We start from the raw sequence: 23,208 nt of genomic DNA, 5'->3' as shown, positions 1-23,208 counted from the left end.
GCCTACCTACCTACCTACCTACCTACCTACCTCTGTCTGCCTTATCCTATCCTACCCTACTTACTTTACCTTATCTTGCCCTACCCATCTAAGTCACTAGGCAGCTATCTAAGTAACTTACTAATTACATGGAGCTAAGTCCTTGTTCAGAATCTAATAGTTTCTCAGCTACTCAAAACATTTGCGGAACCCGAATGTTCATTACCGTGTACACAAGGGCCCGTCACGTGGCTCGTCCACACGTTCCAATCCTATCGTCTAAATGCTTTTCAGTGTTACCCTCCCGTCTGCGCCTTTGTCTTCCGTGAGGCTCTACAATCTAAACCTTGTAGGAGTTTATGATACAGTAAAACCTGCCTTAAACGGACCCTTTGTTAAACAGAAACCTGGCTTCAGCGGAAATTTTTTCTGGTCCCTTGAGATTCCGTTTAAGACAGGTTTTACTGTATTTCCCATTCTTTATACTTTCACTGCCATTGTCGCTTTCATTGTTGTGATGACCGTAATAATGTTTGGCGAGGAGTACAAATCGTGAAGCTCTTCAGGATGCAGCTTCTCCCATCCTTCGGTTCCCCTCCCTCTTATCTGCAAGTATTCTCCTGTACGGCCCAGTATCAAACACAATCTGTGTTCTTTCCTCAGGGAAGGGAGACCAAGTAAGATCTGAAGTTTTCACGGCGGTGACTATGAAGAGAGTAGTCTTCTGGGATGTGGCGCCGTATAGATATTGTGTTAACCGACGTTCTTCCTAAACGTCGGTTAACGCAATATCTACACGGCGCCACATCCCAGAAGACTGCTGTCTTCAAGGGAGACCAAGTTCCACACCCATAGCATCGCGGTTAGAATACCTTCACACATTCACACATACAGATATTTAAAAAATTTATCAAGAACTTTGTCAGTGTCCTTAATTGTTTGTATCCTTAAAAACACTTTGAAGACATTGGCGTAGTTGCGAGGTTAGGATTGAGGTGGGATTTAAGAAATAGGATGGGAGGGTGTGGACTGCATTGACTCACGACAGGGTCCAGTGGCTGTTTTTATGAGCCTTCGGGTTCTATGTGTTCAGTGCAAACGTATCAAAAGAACCTTATTTATTTTTCCCATCTTATGCTTATTAATGCTGAACACGTGCAGAAGTTTGGGTATGGACCAGACCACGGTGTACCACCCCTAAGCTTCACATTCATACATTCTTTACTTCGGTCGCTTTAATATTATTCTAAGATCTCACGAGTTGTCTCTTGCTTTCAGGTTTTAATATCAAAAAGTTTTATACATGTTTCAGTCGTTCTAAGGAGTCCGTCTGCCGGCCTAAGGTAAATGTAAATGTAAAGCTTTCGTTATAACAGGCCGTGGAGGCCCATAGGGTTGTGAGGCGTCGAGGCTCCCATGTTTTACTAGACAATCGGCTCAAAGATGGCGGTGAGGTTGTCAGCCTTACCCGCCGGCCGGCTGCACTTTACACCCAGGAAGATTCCTGGTACTCTGGTACTCATTTCTGTTAGAGGCTGACTCGACCCCAGGATCATAGTGCGGTATCCAGGTCAATTGAAAAGTCCAATGACCTCACGGGGAATCGAAACCGCGACCTTCCGGCTCGTAGCATAGTGCTTCAACGAACTACTCTTGGCCGGCGTAACATTTCATAACGCGCTGCAATCGTGCTGTAAGCTGGTTGTTAGACCTCCCTCCATGATCACCTAACTGAAGGATCTCGCATTATTGGCTGTCCGTGAGTGTTTGTTCAATAAATTCTAATCTGCTGCTTTCTGTTTGTATTCGGAATGTCTCCGGTTGATATCTCGATGGGTGCACTAGCTTCCCTCACTGGGGTTTCTCTGGTTTTCTTCAGTCACCGTAAGAAACCGCTTGAACAACCGCTCCCTTCCTTTACTTTCCCAATCATTATTTGTATCATCCAGTCATCTGACGCTGTGTTATCTGCGTTACTTGCGGCGTTGTTCAGTAAAATAGAAATTAAAGTACTTCCATATCTGGAGGCTCCCCCCGAGGACGCGCCTCGTCGTGGTCACGAAGGAAGTTAATTAACCTTCACTTAATTTAGGACAGTAAGGGTACCATCGGCTTAGGCCGCATTGTGCCATATCGTGGCGTGCCGCCTAAAAGGCAGAAAATCTGAGCGGGCGTCCAGTGCTAGACAACGGCAGTTAAAACACATTTACGAGACAGCGCATACAGAGAAGTCCATTGTTAGACAGCGGCTCGGTATCCACAGTTCTGTATCGTTGTTGGGATGACAATGAAACAGGTTCACGGGGCAACGCATAACAGACGTTACCACGCAATTGAAAAACCAGAACTAATGAAGTTCCCGCGACAACGAATACACTAGCTACAGACGGATAGAACACGTGAAAGGGAACCCTTGAACAAAGTGTCTTGTAGGCCATCTGACTCTCGGTTATAACAGACCAAGAGAGATCAGAATTGAGATCAGAGAAGAGCAGATCTGTGGTCAGATCAAAGACGATGGGCTAGTCAGGTCACATCGTCTGCAAGATGAAATTTTCTAGTGACATTGATTATAACGACTAGCGTCTAATCCGGAGTCCACAATTATCTGGCACGGAATCCCGGACCCGTGACAATATGAAGTTACGTATGGGACGCAGTGATGTTTGTTTTGCATTCTGACCGTGAAGTAACTGATTTCCATTTTATACTCATGCGGACACTCATTGATTGTCCATCACACTGGAGTGACGAGCGCTTCCCGGAGGCCGGGCGGGCAGTCGGAACGAACAAGAAGCCAAGTTTCTTCATATAATCCGCAGTTTGGTGGCGGGGCCGCCATGTGACGCAGTTCTTCAGAAAACTTGCACGGGGTGTGGGGTTATGACGTCCTGTTCTCTATCTACATTACGTCACAACAGAAGGCCTCATACTTTTTTACTCGTTACAAAGTTTTGTCGACAGACTGCGCTGCACGCGTATCGCCTGTGGCCTCCATCAAGTCGCTTTATTTCATCTCTAACACTGTTAACACTTGCTCATCACATCAGTGGCGGCTCCTTGCTATTTCTTTTTTTCTGCCATTTTTGGACTTAAATTTCGGATCTTCTTAGTTAAAATCTGCTGGAGTCATTAACAAATAGGCTGTTTACAAGGCCATGCTGTAGTATAGGCCCATAAGAAGCTGGATTTTTACCGTGGAGCCTCGGGTTCAATACCAGATGACTTAATTCGATATTCGTGGTGGACCAAGTGGCGCCCGGCCAGATTTCTGTCCGATTTTTCCGTAGCTGGTCTCCATTCCACTGTTGCACTATAGTCATTTATCACCGCTTCCTGAGGTGTGCTATATCTGTAATCAGGCAGCATACTATCACATCTTTACGCTGAGGGCTAACCGGTACTTGGCTGGTTGGAGAATAAAGATTTTATTTTGAGGACATAATACAAAGCATGGTGACTGAAACATACACAAGTACCATTTTACCCGTTCACTGTTCCCTAAGGGGAAAACATAAACAGAGGGTGTTTGGGAACGGGGTGCTGAGGAGAATATTTGGTTCTAAGAAGAAGGAAATAACAGGAGGACGGAGCAAACTTCACAATGAGAAGCTTCACGACTTGTAATCTTCATCGAATATTATTCTAATGACGAAATTAAGGACAAAAATATGGGAATGACATGTAGAACGCATGAGGTGGATAAGAAATTCGTACGAAATTCTTGTAGGAAGACCTGAAGGAGAAAAACCGCTTACACACAGGTGTAGATGGGAGAAGAATATAAAATTGTGTGGCGCGCCGCCTACAAGCCAGAATATATGAGAGGGCGTCAATTGCTAGACAACGGCTCAGTAATCATGTTTCCCGTACAACAAGGAACAGTGAATACTTTGTTGCCTAGGCGGCAATTGTAAACACGTAAACGCTACAACGCGTACATTGGCAGACGTAACCGCGGGAATGAATGCCAGAGCTACTGAAGTCCACTCTGCAAGAAGGTCTCTTGTCTTCCAGTCAGTTCGACCGTGGAAGACAAGAGACCAGACGAGACCAGATCTGCAGATCAGAGAAGACAACAGTAAAGACTAGATCAGTGACGAACGGAGCAGAAGAAATCAGTTCATCTAAGAACCAGAAGACGACAGACTAGCCAGGTTGCATTGTCTGGAAGACGTGATTTCGGAGTGACTGTAATTGTAATTGTGAACAACTCGTCCAATAAAACAGCTTCGTTTAATCGGGAATCCATTCATTTCTTGTCTCGGAACCCCGGACACGTGACAGTAGGATGCCAGTGTATGGATTGGCCACAGCTGGCTCCGGATTGACTACACTATACACGAATAAACCTTCGGGTTCTCTAAAGTGCGAAATTCCTACTGCACTTAGCGACTGTCACCTTCTCAAGAAGTCTTCTGCGCCAGTGAGTTAGGGTAAGAGTTCTTCTCAGATACACTTTGAAGCTTGTTCGTACTGTGTTGCGACCTCCGGTGGCAAAACCTTTGCTACGCTCTGGGAGTACATTCAGAAACATGTTAGAAGCAGTCATTACATGTGAAGCAGCTGGTAATGCCATGTACGAAAATGGCACATTATTTTATGGATTGACATAATTTTACACAGCCTACATGTATATACATCATTACTGCTTAGCATAACTAGACTAGTTGAGTTTTCCCACTTTCACACCATAAATTACACCAGACACTTTGTGGTCTGTAGCGACGTTAAGACTTTCAGACAGAGACTAAGGCTGCTCCATAATTTGTTTTCAGTTCATGCCTTTATATCCTAAAGAAGGATGCTGTATATTCTCCTGCAACCTTAGTAACCACACACCATATTGGTTTACCACACTATGGATGCCATCGTGATAACTGCGAGGTATGTGAAGTCTTGTTTACAGGAATGTCTGAAACTGGTCACGGTTGTTAGATCGCAATGTTAATGCATACACGTATTTCGGAAGCATTATGAAGGCACCGTTTCTTGGAATGCGACGCCATGTAGTCCGGTTCAAGTTCACTGACGCTTCGGAGGAATTTCATGCCTCAATCTTTAGGGTCGGACACTAAATCTGGCATGAAACTATAAAAAAGCCGGCGACAAACAAAGTTTGTTGCGTGTCACGGTGAAAAATATTGTCGCGTGTAGTTGCCTGGTAACGTTTTCTATCAACAGCTAGTCCTCTGCTTCCGCGCTCAGGTCCTCTCTGAACCGTGTCTCTCTTTCAACTGTTCCTTCACAGACTCTCGTACCGAACTGACTTGGTTGCCCATATTATTTTCTTTATAACTCCTCGGCGCGGACCGCTAAGACAACACCGTTCATTCTCGTACGCATATCCGTTGCGACGGTAACGTGTTTACCGGACTGTTCTCTAGCAGCACCCTTCTCTGCTTGCTTATTAAGAATCTGCTGCATAGAAACGGACTTCTTCCGTTTTCTGTTTCGTTGTCGTTGCCTAGAAACGAATGCTATTTCGGAGCCGATCGCCAGCAACGGCTGTCTCTTCGGCAAATATGCCACAGCATTTATCTTCTTATCTTCTAACAGACTGGACGGAGGCATATTCCACTTTACCACTTTGCTTATATCCGGTAAGCACTGGGCGCTGTTGAGCAGTGTGCAGAAACAGGGGAGCAGCCTTGACTGGAAGACAGAAACATTTGTGTGTGCTTTGCCAGGAATCTGATATTGTAACATGTAAATAAAGTCACCTTTGGCTGTATTTCTCTACACCGATGAAATTTCTCTCCCTTTTTCCCCTTCTAAAATTTATTTTGCTCCTTTTACGTGTGTAATATTGTAACTGGCTTTATTTATTGTCAGGCGTTACTGTAAAAAGGGAATGGAAACAAGTTACACGATTGTAAAACTAAAAGCATTACAGGAAGTAGCGCCTTGCGAGAATGGCTGCCCGCATAGCAGATATCAGAAGGCTGTTATTTTTTATTATACAGCAGAATCGGTGGGTGGGAAGTCAAATGGTCCTAGCCTCTGGAATGTCTTCTCTTCTCCGGGGGATTGGAGCTTTAAGAGTCTAAATGGTACTGCTTGCAGATTGATTGAGCTTAGAGTCTTGCATAGCTACAGAATATGCAGTAAAACTTCTTGTCTCACAAGAATATTGTGTGTCTTGCAGGCCGATCCCAGTTTCACAAATATAACACTGCTACCTTGAAGATGAAGGCAACACTTTCTTCCGAAACGAAGGTAATTAGCCACTAGATACACGGAGTAACAATCCAGAATATTTTGTCTTGTGATATTTATGTTTCTCTGAATGTTACTCTCTTCAGGGAACCGTGACCGAGTCAACAGGTTGTTCCGAAACACTGGTTCTAACAGACAACACGGCGTCACAAACAGTACTCTCCATACGCCTCTCTAATTTTTATAAAGATAAAATTGTCTCTGTGCTTAATTAAGCACGACGATATCAGGGCGTAGGATGAATGGAGGTATAGCGCCACACACTCTCGACATTAGATGGAGATGAGTGGTGAGTTTCACACTCAGGTCACTTTAAACTCTGGGAAAGCCCCCTTCCCCTTCCCCAGTAACCACTGGATTGGCATCCCCACAGCACGTCTGAACGCAGACACTGCATCGAACCCCAGTTGTTCAGCCTGTAGACAGCCAGTCCTCTGACCCAGCTTTTCCAACTTATCTCACAGTCAGTGCAAATATTATCAATAAGTAATATTTATTTCATATTTATTCATTTATTTCCCATTTCAACTTAACTTGTCTATTCTGCGACCGACAGAACGGCGTAACAATAAAGGAACTTTGCTTGTGTTGGGAAGGCGCACCGTTCGAGTCTCTGTCAGGAAACCGGACATCCGGATTGAGAAATTTCGTGGTTTTCCTCAGTCCTTCCAGTCCAGTGCCGGGATCGTATCTCGAGTAGGGCATCGCTTTCTTCGAAATCCTTTCCAAAAAATTATTCATCAGTAGTTTAAACATTGGAGCCTATACAGTCGTGAAATTAAGCACAAACTGCCAGTCCAGTCTGCACCTCGCTAAGTGCCAGGTCGCAGATGGAGCGCCGAGGAAATGATAATGCGCTGCCTGCTTAAGGCTATCGCGCACCTCAGGGGGCGGTGAGTGATGAGTATGCAGCATTGGTAATTAGGAAGAGAAATGGGAAATTTCTATCAGACTAGACGGCATCACTGCCGGTCACGGTAGCCGAGCGGTCTAAAGGATGCACTGTCTTCACTCGCTCGGAAGCCGGGATCGTGAGTTCGAATCCCAATCAGGGTATGGATGTTCAATGTTTGTGTGTGCGTTTTTCTGTGTTTTGTACAGGTACAGGTAGAGGCCTTGCGACGAGCTGATCACCCGCCCAAGGAGTTCTACCGAATGTCTAAGATCTAGTAAACTGAAGTGAAACGGAAATTTTCATGGAGGTAGGCAAAGGCCCAAACTGGGGCTGTAGCGCCAAAGGGGGGAAAAAAGACGGTATCACATTCCGGATGATAATGTTCTTCACAGTCACCCCTGTGAGAACCTGAAACCCAACTTCATTGATATCATCCCCCGGTAGAGGTCAGCGCGGTAGAAAACAAAAAAGGGTTATGTCTCATGTGACATGAAACTTACTGAAATTTGAAATAAATGCAAAATAAAATCGTTACTGTTGAAGCTGCTGCAGTATTGGGTAGAAAGACATTTTGTTCTGCATCTCCTGGGCTCTGTCGGAACTATCTACTTCATAACATTTCGGCTACAAGATTGGGCTTTACGTTTATGTGGGTACAGGTGAGGACGAATACGATTCCGGACTTGAGGGGTGGGGTATTTTATCGGCCAGACTGCGAGTGTACAGGCTGGAATTCGAGATCAAGACATTTCTCTCTATACTGTAAAACTGTAACGATACTGCGTGATCGTAACACAGTGCGCCGATGGATCACTGCATGTGTTTTCTGCAGGTAGCATTAATTCTGCCAGTGGGTGGATCTACCAACAGTAGTTTCTCTGTTGTCACTTGTCATTTTCGTGAAGAATAAATGTTTAGTAGAGCTTTTTGAATCCTGTGTTTTCTGTCTCCTCAGCAATGGACGATGTAATTCGTTTCTGAGTAAGCACAGCCGCCAGGATGTAATAAATATATAAAATAAATAAACAAATTTATATACAGGGATTTTATGTAATATGTATACTATATATATTTATAAAGGCATGGAGTAGGTGCACGGGGTAGCGTAGTTGGTTGAGGCACTATGCTACAAGCCTAAATATGGTGAGGCACACACACATACAGCGATGTTATATTGGCTTATACTGAGAAGGAAATCGATAATCCAGATACTTTGTATAGAAGACTGCCAATAATAGGCAGTACAGAACGAGAACAAAACGTAATTTTGAAGTACCATTACGACATTCGACACAAAGGCACTCACAGAAAGACACGTTTTTAGGAAACATAAGTCCAAAGCTTTCTAGTGAATTAAAGTTATAATACAAGGATATTCTTTGCTGCCAACTTTTATTTGAAGATTGAATTTCATCTAAATAATTCTTACCCATTTGAGTTCCCACCTCGCAGTAAACAAATATATCCCTATTACATAGACAAATCTGTTAATGCTGGTTAGGGGAAAGAATCTCTGTTTAATCCGGGAATTACACAACACACATAAGCACACTGTGCTGACAAAATGGAAAGCTTTCAATGTTGAGAAATGTGGTACACATAGTTACCGCTGTCCTTTAAGGGATTAGAATTGCGTTGCATCTTGTGATTCAAAAATACCTAATTTGCTATTTCATCTTCGCAGTACAGTTCTCTTTTGTAAAGGGCAACACATAATCAGTGTCTGCCAGTTTCATTTTGGTGTAGAGGTTTATTTTCTTCTCTATTTCTGGCGTGATGTCTTGCTTCCAACTTCCAACCTCACCCTTCCTCATAAATGGCTGTATTTCTCCATTTATGTTCGTCTGCATTCCGCGAAGTTTAGCCACTTCAATTTCATGTGATACTGAAGGATTATTCTTCATGGACTCAAAGCTGAGGTGATCGCAGAGTTGCTTCATCTCTTCGGAGTTCAGGGTGCAGTTCAGGAAGTCTGCTGTCTGCTTTACCACCCCGGGCAAGTCCTAAACACAGTAAAATAATTCGTCAGTAGACTCACATGCGAGTAGAACTGACATCAGAACTGATTTCTTGATGTGATTTCAAATGTCTACGGTACACGAATAATTGACTTTTTTAGATGTCGTTAACATGGCGTCAAGGCGTGTGAGAAGTGCTGAATGGAATTGCCATTTTCGTGAGTTGAAGTTGGGAATGGTACTAATTTAATGAGCAGATTTCTTCTGGAGAAGCTGATAGTTTCGCAGCTACTCAGTAAATTCCCAGCCTGTTTTGGAACCCAAGAGCACATTACCGTGTTGGCAAGGGCCTGCCACATTTCTCCATTGTGACCAATTTGAATCCGGTCCCCAGCATCAAGATTCCTTTCAATGTTATGCCCCAGTGTATGTCTAGGGCCGATCACAGTGGCCGCTCTGTCTGAGGCAAGAAACTGTCATGGCTCGCACGGACGCTGGGATTGTGGGTCCGAATCCCACTCGAGGCATGGATGTCTGTTTGCGTTTATTCTGTGTTTGTGTTGTTCTGTGTGTAGGTAGCGGCCGTGCGACAGCCTGATCCCCCCCGGTCCAAGGAGTCCTACCGGCTGTGTATAGGATTAAGAAACTGAAAAAGCAGCGAAAGTCCCCCCCCCCAAAACAGGTAGATAGATAGATAGACAGACAGACAGATATATAGATAGATAGTTAAACAGACAGATAGATCCATGCCTAGGGTTCCCAGAACCTGATGTATAGTTTTGACGGATGGGCTGTTGGATGGTTGTGGGTTGGTGGGTGGGTGGATAGGTTTCACGCGTTCCATAGACCAAGTCATGACACATGAATATGGGCAAACACTCGAATTGTACGTGTCACGACTTGAACCGCCAGTTCTCTGAGTGTATGTACTTCTAAATGATACACCGTGAAGTGCATCAAGATATTAGTGCCCTGTAAATGGTAGATGGGAGATATTACCTTTTTCATCTCTTCATATGTAGTGAACATCACGTTTGGTTCATGGCGCAACTTCCAGAAATCCAAAATGTGATCCCACACGGAACCATATGGAACTGAAAAGAAGAGACATTGTGCTCTTCAACAGCGCATGTCACTGAAACAGATGAGCTGCAAAATCCGAAAACAAGACCTTACCAATCTCAGCCAGTAAGGCCTCAAAGAAGTCCTCACTTGAGCCGGCGTATCCAAAGAAGAGGCGGTGGTGATGGTAGTAGGACACGGCGACGTCCTTCGCATCCCGAGCCACGTAGATGATCTGTGAAACACATCATTGCAACTGTTGACATCTTGCGGACGTGACCAGGAACTGACATGTGCCCACAACAGAGGCAGAACTCACAACAACCTTCCTTCTGACAGCTCACGTTTCTACTCCTACAGATACGAGGGTCATCCGTGCCTTTCTGGGCATCACTGAAGGGATTCGGTTCGAATCTCGACCAGAACACCGACCGATTATTCTGGCTGAGGATTTTCGTGGTTTTACTCAGTTCCTCCGGGGAAATAATGGGATAGTTGCCGATATTATGCCATTGCTATTTCGTTACAAATTCTTTTCCATTCATCCAAACATTAAATGGTAGAAAATTAGGACGTTACTGAATTTCAGATCTATATTAAATTTGCCGAATTTAAACTCTGTTGCCATGCTGACTGTCAGCAACATGTTGGCACGGTTTAGATTGACTATAGATGGTGTTTGGATTGGTGACTCGATTTATTGACCACCTATATACTCACGGCTCGTGTCTACACTTTACAGATCACACACACACACACACACACACACACACACTAGTATCCTCAGTCTATTACGGTCACCATTAGCCGCTTCCTGGCAACGTATTTTAACAGTCTCACTGAATGACACTCGCCTAATATCACATATAGAATCTTCTCTTCACAACCTCCCATACAGAATTGAACTAAGCTGCAAACCTTGCCTCGCTTGTAACGGCTTGGCACGGACTACATAGAAAACACTCCAGTTTCCAACAGTAACTCTATCATTGCAGAGGAAACGTATTTACCGAACCGTTGCCAAGAAACGGCCATTGTTTACAGGGTCACCGCTTAGCAACGGGTGAGTACGTCACAATATTGTACACAGTTTAGGCATATACATCATACAGTTTTTACTTTCATATCAAAATTCACATACCTAAGTCTAACGATTCGTTTGTTATTGCAATTAAATTATTAGCTAAATAAATCTTTATTTTATATTCTGGAAAAGTTGTTGTACAAACAGTTGCAGATTTTTCAGGAGTTCATGCTACATCATCATTACATCATTACAATCATTGCCGACAATGTCACTTGCACATCAGGTACCTGAGATCGCCATGAATTATTGGCAGAGGAGGAGGAGATACAGCACTGAGCTGCCTCCAGTGGCTTAACGTTCGTACCAAGTTTCGTGAAAATTAGTCAAGTGTTTAAGAAGTCAAGATTTGGGGGAAAATACAGGCACACAATTTCTGCCTGCAAAAGAAGGAATGTGGGCCATAACCCTACCGACATTTTTATCTTCCCAGTTTTGCAAACAGAAACATTTCAGAAACTGGTTCTGATCCCTTCTTCAGGTTGTAAAATACGGCACAGTGACGAATCCTATTTCATTGGGTGCCTTTGTACAGCTTTACCTTGGGCCTAACTGTCCACAGTTGTTCCGGCAACATTTGCAGTGGCAGATGGGTCTTGATACAACGTGGAGATTTCAGCATCTCCACTTCACGTACAGAATCTCCAATGTTTGCTTTAGTTCTGGCTGCTTCAGTTACCCAACACCCAATCCTGAGAAGATATGCAGTATACAGTATTTGATTTGAATGGCTCATGCAAGAATTCAGTGTAATAACAAATCATTATCATCAGACATTTGCTTGTCTCTGTAGCACTGACCCTTAGGTTCAGCGGTAACTTTATGTGACGTGATGGAAGGAGATACCGCAAAGACACAAATAACTAAATAACATTACTCACATCTTCTGACTCATGTTTAGGGACCGGATTTTAAGGCAAATGCATATTTCTTTCTTGCAACCAGAAAGTATGCTCGTTTGGATATATGTAGGAATCACGTCATTTTTTAAATTTTGGACATGGTTTGATGGTGCATATAAATGCATATTTTGCCTGTTTTATGAATAAGCATCATATTTTCGAAGATCTCTATTTATTCTGCATATTTCCTTTTTAAAATGTTTATCATATATATTTTTTAATTTTGTGTTCAAATTTTCAATCATGGTCGTGTGTATACAATATTTCTTCTCCGTATTAGAATACGTTGCATATTTGACTCAACATTTCGTCATGATTTATGTTTCTGATGCAATACCCAGGACGGGACTTCCCCGATCCCTCTACTCGTAACTTGCCTCATCCGCGTACCACCAAAGTTGCCGCGAAGAGATTAGTCGGAAGCGTTCACATGTAGCCGCTATCAACTTAATACTATTCAACCGATAAGGGACTTCACTTATTTATTTCCGAAGTCTCAATGAGGTTCCTTACGCTTGTTCATTTGAAGCTGAGGGCCATTCACATTAGTGGTGACTAGTCTGTAGTGAAGTTTGTTTAGCTTTCTATAGTCTTGCCGAAAGTGAAAGTAAGTCAGAAAACTAAATTACAGCTGTATCAGCGGGACTTCGAAGAAAAGATGATAAGTACGGATAACGAAATTCTTTATTGCCGAGCGTGTGAGAACACAGTTGGTTGTGAAAAACGCTTTCAAGTGCTTCAGCATTTGAACACTAATATACACAAAGAGAATATTAAAATTAAATCCACGAAATGTGCTCCTGTTCTAAAATTGCTTAGTGAATTTTCTAATAATAGTTTTTCACAGTTTTCCTTTGAGTTATGCGAAGCCTTTTTAGCGGCAGATATTCCGCTGTGGAAACTAACCAGTCCTACTCTAAGAAACTTCATAGAGAAGTATACACAGTGCAAAGTGCCGGATGAATCTACTGTGCGCAAAAATTACGTGAAGCAGTGTTACGATCTTACAATTGAAAGCATTAGAGATAAGATTCAAGATAATTTTGTGGGTATCAATCGACGAAACACAAGATTGTGAAGGACGGTTTATTGCAAATTGTATAGTTGGATCCCTTAATAAGAACGAACAATCTACCCCATATCTTCTTGCGGTAGAGCAATTTGAAACCACAAATAGCTCCGCAGTTTCCGAATTTTTTTTATAAATTCCGTTAATTTACTATGACCAAATGGCATTCAGTATGAGCGCGTATTGCTCTTTGTGACGGATGCCGCAAGTTATATGATGAAAGCCGGTACTGCCCTTAAAGTTATATTTCCAAATATGACACATTTGACTTGCCTTGCCCATGGGTTGTACCGTGTTGCGGAAACAATTCGTGCAAATTTTCCGCTTGTTAACAAGTTGGTGTCTTCTGTGAAGAAGGTCTTTGTTAAAGCGTTTTGTATCAGTCGTTAAGTGTGCTCAGAACCACTGTTTCCCAATTGAATTCGGTTCCTGGAAGAGTTGACGTAGTAAAGGAAAAAGTACACACCATTCTTTCAAAAAAATCCAGGATATGAACAAATTTGTGAAATTGAAGAAATTTTAGCCGGTAAACGTACTGAAGTGTCAAGTAAAACATCACTAACAGTGGAGCAAATAGCGGCTTTTGTACATGCGCCCCTAAGTTCCTGTGAGATGGAAAGAAGTTTTTCCCGCTATAAGGACATCTTACGAGACAACAGGAGGAGACTAACTATGGAAAACCTAAAACATTTTGTAATTGTGAACTGCAACAGAAGAGAAGTTGAAAGTTCGGAGAGCTAAATGTGAGTACCATTGGTTTTTTAAATTTGTAATGAAATATATTGGCTTTGTTGCATGATTTGTATTTAAGTATAGCTTTTTATTGAATAATTCAGTGATTACATAAAATGAACTTAAATATTGATTTGTTAGTCTTAAAATAATGTAAAATCAATTTTAATATTTAGTATAAATTTTTATGTGCATATTTTAGTGCATATTTCGGAAGTTTTTCATGCATAAATGCATACATATACAAGGGATTATTAGGGCATAAAAATCCGGTCCCTACTCATGTTGGAGCCACTACTGATGCCTCAGGGCATTTGTACTAACAACTGCAGTTAGACTGCCGTCAGCTCTCGCTGTCTGCCTTTTGGGCTTCAAGGGCTTACTTGATATGTAGATATGTTACACGTAGAGACCACAGATGTGGAATAACAGGCAGATCGGTTATAGTAACCTTGAAGATCTTTCACTCAGGCTTGTAGAGCAGCGAAGCTCCGCCAACTGCATCAAGTCACTTACTCAAGATAGGGTGACCTCTCTGTCTGGAGGATGCTCCTGGCAGTTTTGTAGTCCAGATTGTTGACAAGAAGCCAGACCATTTCTTGCATCCACGTCGTTCCTGTGAGACAGTTTGCATTACAGTGTTACCTCTTGTTTCGTATGGGTATGAAACTTGATCAGTCACATTGAACAAATAACATAGACTGAGAGCGCTTAGTAACTTGGCGCTGAAGAGAATATTTAGACCTGACTGAGAAGAAGGAACGGACGAATGCAGAAAATTACATAATGAGGAGACTAATGAGAGAGACTTGAGGTTCTAACTGTGGTATCAAAATTACAGTTTTATGGGATGTGACGTAGTTAGTAGATGGATGCCAGTGTCTCGGAGAAATGTGTTGCCTCCAGGTTTATTCTTCTATCCTGAAGATGGAGACAGCAGATTCTATCGAAAGATGATACCTATCCATCACATAATCGGCGCCATATCCCAGAAGACAGGAATCTTCAGTAGCTTCAGAATCTGTACTACCATATTCACTGAATATTGCTTGGAACACCAAATCAGGGAATGTGATATGGGCAAGGCATGTAGCACGCTTGAAAGGTGAATATAGATTGTAACTCTGATAAACTTAAGTCAAGAGATCAGATAGAGACCTACACGTAGGTGGGAGGATAATAATAAAATTGATCTTAATTACATAATGTGTGAGGATGTGGACTGGATTCATCTGGCTCAGGTTAGGGTTCAATGGTGGTTTCTCATGAACATGGCAATGAACCTTTGATTTCCAAAAACGGCCTAGGAAGTTGTTGGGTAGCGGATGGACAGTTAAGGACTCTGTGTCCTGAATTATTTAGTTCGCTTTCCCATGCCACTCACCAGATTTGGGGTATGTCACGACCCAGACGTCATCCTCCCTCACTGCCAAGCGTCGCACCCTGTCGGCGTAGTTTCGGTACTCGGCAAACATGGCGCAACCGGGCGGCCATACTTTGATAATGCCATCGCCTTCAAAAGTTTGGTTCGCAGCTCTGAACCTCTCGACGAGCGGTCCTTCCAGTACTTCATATCTGAAATCCTGGCTCTTCTCTTGCATCCTTGAGTTGCCGAGTTCTGCGAACTTCTGGGGAGCGGAGATGTTTTACGTAGCTGTCAATATCGTCACGATACAGCGTCGATGACCGACGAATTGGAATAAATCAGGAAGGAAGCGATGGTTGTCTAATCGTGTTAGTATCCCGGAATTCGCGGTAGTGGAAATGGGGCGACGTAATAAGAACCTCGATGAGGACAGCCAATGCCACGGCCAAGATTCGAACCGAACTCCTAATGGATAAGAGCCAAGAGAGTTACCGTCGAACCACTCGTGACATATTTGAATTTCAACGTGGTGTTAATTTCGTTGAGAGAAGTAAGGAGCCCGGAATTAGGATACGCAAGCTGCGAGAGGGCGAGTGTCACACTGCGCATTTTCAGTTGTCTTCGTGTTTTATTTCTATTGTTAAAAGTATCTGCATATGCCGTCAAGGTTAGCTCGAGCTGTTGAGCTTCTGACCTGTATCAGAGGAAGTCCATAGCTCGAATCTCGACTGGGACACCCTCTATCCTTGCCGAGGTCTTTAATGATGTAAAACCATCTACGCAGAAGACTGGAATAGTAGTCCAGCTCAGATTAGGCCATGGAATTTTCCTTCCACCTCCCGTCAAATATATTATATTCATTAATCATTGTATATTATTAACTTATTTTAATTTCTTTAACAATACTGTAAGTAACTCAGGTTGTATAATGTCAGACGGAAGGGTGTGGTGAATAATGGATTGAAATGAACGTAGAAGGAAACAGTCGTGGCCTAATTTAAATGAAACCCTATGCCTGGAGGGGCTGAGAAAAGCATCAAAGAACCTGTGAGAATAATCGGTCCATTATGTGAGCTACTGACAGCATCGTTAAATAAAACACAAATAGAGAACTACTGTTATCCAGTTACCCGTAAGTCTTCATGGCGTGGGGCTTAATTCATTAAGCTGAGGAATAATTTTACGTTCTCTCATTCTCCACCTCCACTTCCACCTCCCCCTCCTCCTCCTCCTCCTCCTCCTCCTACTACTACTACTACTACTACTACTACTTCTGCCTCTGAATTTTCCAATTCACAAATGATTATGTGAACTCATGTTTCTGTGACATGTAGTGGTTTGGATCCCGAGAGGTGAGGTCATGTTGTTTTATCGCTCCCCCAACTGCACTTTCATGGTGAAAGCGACAACTCCAAGTTACTTGTTTTGCTGTGATAAGTGTCTGTTGTCTAGAACCGGTTTAACTTTTGAAGTGCAGAGACGCGTAATTCGCGAGTGTGGCTACATTCAGGATACAAACAGAGACTCCTGAGAAAATACATATGTGCACAGTCTAATTTTAACATAATAACATCCACGCACGGAAGGCACTAGGGGCGTGACAAATGGAACACTTCCGTGACAAAATAACACCGCAATAGAACAATATGAACCTTGACCTAATTATTCAGATACCAGCCATGATGTCAGCGCAGCTGCGTGGCCCCGGTGAGGCTTCAATCATCAGTGCAAGCCGGTGATCAAGAAAGATCAAATGGAAACGCGACAAAGCACTTGTTTACAACGTGTACCACTAACTCCACAACAAGTCTCACATATACAACAGACACAGCAAGAAACCCCATGCACGCAACGCCCACCCATAATACCCTAACACACAAATCGCAAATAGATACAATAAGCAGAGAATATAACCGCAACAGCACACTTTTCAGAAAGGGAAGAAAGCAATACAAACGTGTATCCTGGCAAGAAGCCAGAGGAAGAGGAACGAAATGAGTAAGTCCAAAAACCGCAAGAGAACCAAAAATGAAAAGAATACGTCATAAGACACAAGCAAACAACGCTACTCAGCTAGCAGCCATTAGTGACAGGTTCGAACCTCTGCGACACTTACAAACAGAGATACGAAAGAAAGGACCCAGCACCACCAGCAACATACGTGTATGTCGAAGCGTCAACAGCTGCAATTGAACGAGAAGTTAACAGACTAAACTGAATACTTAAAATAATGATCAAGGCTATGATAAAAATAATGGCAGCCAAATTAGATGATCACAATAATAGACGTTCCATGTGTACCAACCTCGGCATGATATTGGGCCCCCTGACATCATAATTACATATCCCGTTACACTCTTATCCCCTGCATAATCAGCATCACTAAATGCTTCCAGTTTCACAGTTTCAGAGTCAGATGAGGTATATTTTATTCCTGAATCTCGTGTGTACAACACTCAGCGGCAGTAGGAGACAGAAGAGATGGAAAGAAGAGGACACAAAATTAGAAACCTCTGGAGCATTAGACACAGGGTCACTGGAAATCCCTTCTCACGCTTATTAGATATGGAAGAAACAGTCGACATCGAATATCTACAAAACACGAGCGTCTAATTTGATCCTCCTCAAACAAACAAAAATTCTGTAGCTGTAGTCCGCAAGTGTACTATACCAACCGAACGACCGCTGCTTGTCGGCGAAGTTAGTGCCTGATAGCGGATAGAGGGTGTCGCGTCGTCAGCGCAACCAATCCCCACGGCTGTTAATTTCGATTTTCTAGACCGAAGCTGATATTTTTCCATTGAAGTAGCTCCTCAGTTATCCTCACGAGGCTGAGTGGACTCCGTTCCAGACCCACCACTTCTCAGAAAATCTGGTAGCGCCAGGAATCGAACCCGGACCTCTGGATCTGTAGCTAGGAACTCTGACCACTAGACCACAGGACCATAGAGGCGGTCTTTGAGCCTCCTCATAAAAAGAAAATGAATATACTGCCATGCAAGAAGTGTCGAGCGCACTTTTATACCAAGGGGTGTTGCGCATGCAGGCCAAGGTGCATGAAATGTGGCAAATCACACAGCACTGAACAATGCACTACATGAGACACAACCAGCAAAATATCTGCACTGGGAAATCGCATCCGGCTAGCTACAGACGCTGCAAAATCTATTAAGAAATCATACGATCTAGACTTGTATCAGCCCGATCAATAGAAAGTATTCGCTTTACAAAAATACCGAGACAAGAAAGGAAAGTCGTGCTGCACCAGTGAAACTCCAAGGAAGACAGGAAGTGATATACGCCCAAGCGACCAGAAATGTTATTGCAACATTAGAAATATCAGCAAAAGCACACAAAAACAATGCTCAAGAGATTACGCCCGATATTAGAAGAAAAAATAATCATACCGGACGATCAGTTTGAATTTTGACAGCAAAACTCCACCGCCACCCAGCAAGTACACAGAAGTACAGAGATAATAAGAGGAATATTAGAAGGAAAAAGAAAACAGTACTGTTCTTCGGGGTTGCTAAATGTCAAACACGCGTTTGATGAAGCATGGCACCAAGGACTGTTGTTCAAAATTAGAAAAAAACCCTTCCCCGTACACTCTACAGAACATCAGAATCATGTTGAAAAGGAGACTATTCAAGTGAAACCAAAGATAAAATCACAAATATATGAGAAATCGATACAGGTGTATCGCAGGGAAGTATCTTAGGACCCGGCCTGTATCTTATCTACACAAGTGACCTTCCGACATCGGACAAGACAACAACTGCTACCTCTGCCGATGATACAGCAATATTGGCAACACATGAAGAACCAGGGATAGCTTCAGTGAAATGAAGTTAATGAATGGGCAACGAAATGCAGAACTGAAGCAAATCAAAACAAACTCATGCACATTTCATTCACCCTGCGCAATCAAGCCTGTCCAACAGTGCAAATGGCCAGTGTTGCTGCTCTACCACAAAAAGAAAAACGAAGTGAAATACCTTGGCATGCACCTTGATAGAAGACTTACATGGGTAAAGCATATCACAACCAAAAGAAACCAGCTCCACCTTTAGGAGAAGGGAATGAACTGGCTACTCGGAAGGTCAACAGCATCAACAGAAAGCAAACGTGCTCAGTCCCAACTGAACAGCATTTGCGGTATACATCCTGTTGTTTTATTTACGAAAAGATATAATTTGGGACAGTCGCACAACAAGTAATCAGAAAGAAACAAAATAGACATTACAAAGTGGAACAACAGACAACACACGTACGATATATAGCAGGCACAAGGCTTAAATGGATTTTGTAATATTGACTATAGATACCTTTTTTTTTTTTAATTTTAATGGGGTGGGACTAAGTCCCTTGTACTGCTGCCACTTCTGGCCTATTGTACCAGCCCCAGATGATGGGTGAGGGTGATTGTGGAGCAACTGGTGGAATGAAGATTGGCAGGAGAAGCCAAAGTACTCGGAGAAAACCTACCCCAACGCCAATTTGTCCACCACAAATCGAACTTGACCAGACTCGGGATCAAACCCGGGCCGCCGCGGTGGGTAGCCAGCGACTAACCGCTTGAGCTATGGCGCGGCCTGTATAAATACCTTAGTAGCCATTATAATTATAATATTTTTTTTTTGTAATTTTAATTTTTATCCTTTTAATATCAAGTTTAATGTTTAGTTTTAACTATATTTGGACCACAGTTTAAAAATTAAGATATAATTGTTAGTCAAGAATAACCATGGAGACACAATATGAATTCATATTGTTTAATGACGAAATTCAGAAGCTAAATAGTATTCACGTACGCCTGATGATGACCCAAATAAAGGGTCGAAACATGTAGCGTTACTACCAACAACGAATGAAAAGAAATGACACAGTAGTGTCTATTTTGTTTCTTTTTGATTATTTGTTGTGGTACTGTCCAAAATTATATATTTTCGTATGGAGGACAGCCTCGAATTCCAACGTTGAAATACTTCAGCGTTTCCAATCAAACGCTCTCAGATCTATACCGAATGAACCTGGTATAACAGCAACTGCAGGACCCGTGGAGACGGCAGCAAAAAGTGAAACAAGGAAGCGGAGTGACAGATGCATAAACAGATCACAAAATCACCCGAAGGCATTAGCAATGAAGCTGTTAGGTAAAAGTGGAATCGTAAATAGACTGAAAAGATAGTCACTATCGGACAGACTTGAGTAACGTAACCAATGAACATGATCAGTAAGTGAACAGTGAACAAGTACAAGAGTTACGCCAGTGGGCATAACTCATTCATGCGTCTTTCCATATAACACACATATCATGTATATTTATCATAATAAATGTGAACAACAAATACTTTTGTGAAGAAATACGCAACAACCACTTCTTCCTACTGCTCGACTGAGTACATCCGCCCATGTCACATGAGTTTACTTACGTATTTGAACTCGTCTGAAGAGAGTGTGACTTGAGGCAGCACTGAACACTGAGTAACTGAAATACCTTTCGCTCAAGCCTTTATAAAAACGACAGATAAAAAAGAACCGATAAAGAACAAGGTCACTTGCGTTCCACTTCGTTTCCTGCATAATCACTGGCAAGTCATGGGCCCTCTCTGTTATGTTATGGCCTTGCAAGCACTGCCGGCGGACAAGCTGGTAGTCGTTCAGCTAAACAACAAACACTCCGTCTCTTATATAATCCGGAGGTCCATGCTCATGTTTTCTGTCACGTGATACTGGCATATATCTTGAGCCAGTTCAGTCCAGAGATTATTCTTATCCTTAACATAAGGTTTTAATTTTATCCTCTCATCTACTCCTCGGTTAACAAGTCCTTCTCTTCAGTTTTTGCGTCTAACAGACTATTCAGAGCCTATTATTATAGACAAAATCATATGTCACGGTGTGACAGGCGTAGAGAAATACAAGGAAGAGGTAAACTTGTCCCAGTGCTTAAATACCTAAGCACTATGCCATGACGACGCATGGGGGGAGTGGAGGTGTGGCTGTACCCTTCATAACCTGAGCACTAGATGGAAGTGAGTGGCCAGCTCCACCGCCCGGCCGCTTTACCCCCGTCATACATNTGAAAGGTTACGTGACTTGAAAAGTTAGTTACAAGAAAGTGGAAATGATTTTACATTTGTATTTTATCTCGGACATACCATGAACTTGATTTGCACTGTTGCGGAACATTAATTATCCTTCAAAATGTCGCCTTTAGAACTGCGAAATTATCTTCATTTACATTAATATGATATATGAAGTGACAAATTCTAATTACGAATGTTGAAGTTTTAAAAAATATGGAAATTTTGTTACCGGGAGATTAATATCGACTCCTCTAGAAACTCCTGTACACTGCGTTTAGAATATAACTTGGCAGTCACGTGACATGAACTGGATAACCGTATTTATTGCGTATTTATTCAAACCTGGCTCTGAAATCCCTGTTTTCCGGTACACTTCTCGAGTCGCTACATAATTACGGATTTTCATTTCCGGAAGGCTCTGGAGTCGAACCTAGGGACTTGAAGTGCGATTCCAAGACATTCACACAATTTTTATGAGACTGAATGAAAACTGTAGAAAACACTTTTATGTGTGGAAGCACTCAGATTCGAACTCAGGCCATTTTTGTGGTTTCCAGTGCATCTACAATTTCCATACATTCAATAGGTTTTGAGTATTTAGGGACTGGACGTTACTGACGAACATTCGAACTCCGTTTCAGGTTATAACTTCTCTGTTTAACTCATTTGAGCTGAAAAAAGCAACATAATGGAAACCTTTATAGTCTCATGTTAGCCTTGAAGTAGCGAAAGGGGTGGAGTGTTTGTGGGTTGTGCCTCTCTCATTCAATTGTTTCACCTCGTGTCACCTCTGCCACGTCACTTGTTGCAGTGGCGGATTATTTGTAACACCCCCCTCCCTCCAGGCAGCTTGATTCCGTAACATGTACCGTTAATAATAAACAAAGAGCGCACTAATAACACCTTGACACTGTTAGTGCATCTCTGCACATTGCTGTGTTTAAGCTTCTGGACATGAAGGCGTATGGAGGAAGTGGAGACAAATCTTCACGCATCCTACTACATCCCGGCACAAGCTTTGAGCTGCGTGGTGAGGTTCACGCTGTTAAATATGTGTTTATTTATTTATTTATTTCATAACGCTCTGTCTTCGTCCTGGTCTAGTTATTTCTCAACTACACACACTATATACGTATCATGAATGGTGTATTTGAGACTATATGGGGTCGCATTGGCTTATCTCGTGGAAGTATGGCGGCATTCGAATGGAAGGGCTGAAGAACACCACGAAATATTCGATAAGAATAACGGTTGTGGTGACCGAGAGAAGAACCTGGGACCTCACAGATAACGGGCAAGTCAGCCAACCACTACACCGCGACGCTCGATACAGGCAGGCCCCAGTACTGTGGACAGAAACAGCTTGTGCCCACACCGGGATTGAACCCTGGCAACTCATGCTTAACTGTGCGTACAGAACCTGAGAACCAGGACACAATCTGCTCCCGCTTGAAGATGCAACTTCATATCATTTGTACGAATTAAAGTTGGAATACAAGGATATTCTTTGTTACCAGCTTTTATTTTGAGAAAGAAATTCATCTAAGTAATGCTTACCAAGTGAGTTCCCACATCACAGCAAACAAAATATAGCCGTATTACAAACCTAACCGGTTTATATTTTACGTGCATATTCTGGAAATTACACAATACACATAAACACACTGTGTTGACAAAATGGAAAGCATTCAATGTTAAGAAAGGTGGTACACATAGTTACCGTTTTCCGTCAAATGGTTCAGAATTGCATTGCATCTTGTGATTAAAAAATACCTAATTTGCTATTTCATCTTCGCAGTACAGTTCTCTTTTGTAAAGGGCAACACATAATCAGTGTCTGCTAGTTTCAT

The 23,208-nt window shown here is 42.5% G+C and overlaps 1 protein-coding gene and 2 long non-coding RNA genes across 3 annotated transcripts in view; 1 reads left to right on the top strand and 2 right to left on the bottom strand.

Moving 5' to 3' along the window:
* Positions 1 to 6,228, top strand: part of LOC111866678 — a 273,720-nt gene extending 267,492 nt beyond the window's left edge. The window contains exon 3 of the long non-coding RNA XR_002843190.2: positions 6,128 to 6,228. This is a non-coding gene — a long non-coding RNA (uncharacterized LOC111866678). The remainder of the gene's footprint in view (positions 1 to 6,127) is intronic.
* A 2,240-nt stretch (positions 6,229 to 8,468) lies between these two features.
* Positions 8,469 to 20,873, bottom strand: LOC111866696 (luciferin sulfotransferase). Its single transcript, XM_023855883.2, has 7 exons — positions 20,702 to 20,873; positions 15,285 to 15,528; positions 14,417 to 14,516; positions 11,739 to 11,889; positions 10,228 to 10,348; positions 10,051 to 10,145; positions 8,469 to 9,096 (listed from the first exon to the last, which is right to left on the bottom strand). The coding sequence occupies exons 2-7, from the start codon at positions 15,499 to 15,501 to the stop codon at positions 8,761 to 8,763; spliced, it is 1,020 nt and encodes a 339-aa protein (XP_023711651.1). The 5' UTR covers positions 15,502 to 15,528; positions 20,702 to 20,873; the 3' UTR covers positions 8,469 to 8,760.
* On the bottom strand, positions 8,469 to 23,207 carry LOC111866697. Its single transcript, XR_002843193.1, has 2 exons — positions 23,132 to 23,207; positions 8,469 to 8,752 (listed from the first exon to the last, which is right to left on the bottom strand). It is a non-coding gene; the product is annotated as an uncharacterized LOC111866697 (long non-coding RNA).
* Position 23,208: the final 1 nt, after the last annotated feature.

Source organism: Cryptotermes secundus, unplaced genomic scaffold, assembly GCF_002891405.2.
Source record: "Cryptotermes secundus unplaced genomic scaffold, Csec_1.0 scaffold66, whole genome shotgun sequence".
Taxonomy (NCBI): Eukaryota; Metazoa; Arthropoda; class Insecta; order Blattodea; family Kalotermitidae; genus Cryptotermes; species Cryptotermes secundus.
This window is presented reverse-complemented; position numbering and strand designations above follow the sequence as displayed.

Coding starts and splice junctions, on each gene's coding strand:
- LOC111866696 (XM_023855883.2), bottom strand. CDS start 15,501: ATGCAAGAGAAGAGCCAGGATTTCAGATATGAAGTACTGGAAGGACCG. Junction 14,517..15,284: donor CGTGACATACCCCAAATCTG/GTGAGTGGCATG, acceptor ACTGTCTCACAG/GAACGACGTGGATGCAAGAA. Junction 11,890..14,416: donor GAGAGGTCACCCTATCTTGA/GTAAGTGACTTG, acceptor ATATCTTCTCAG/GATTGGGTGTTGGGTAACTG.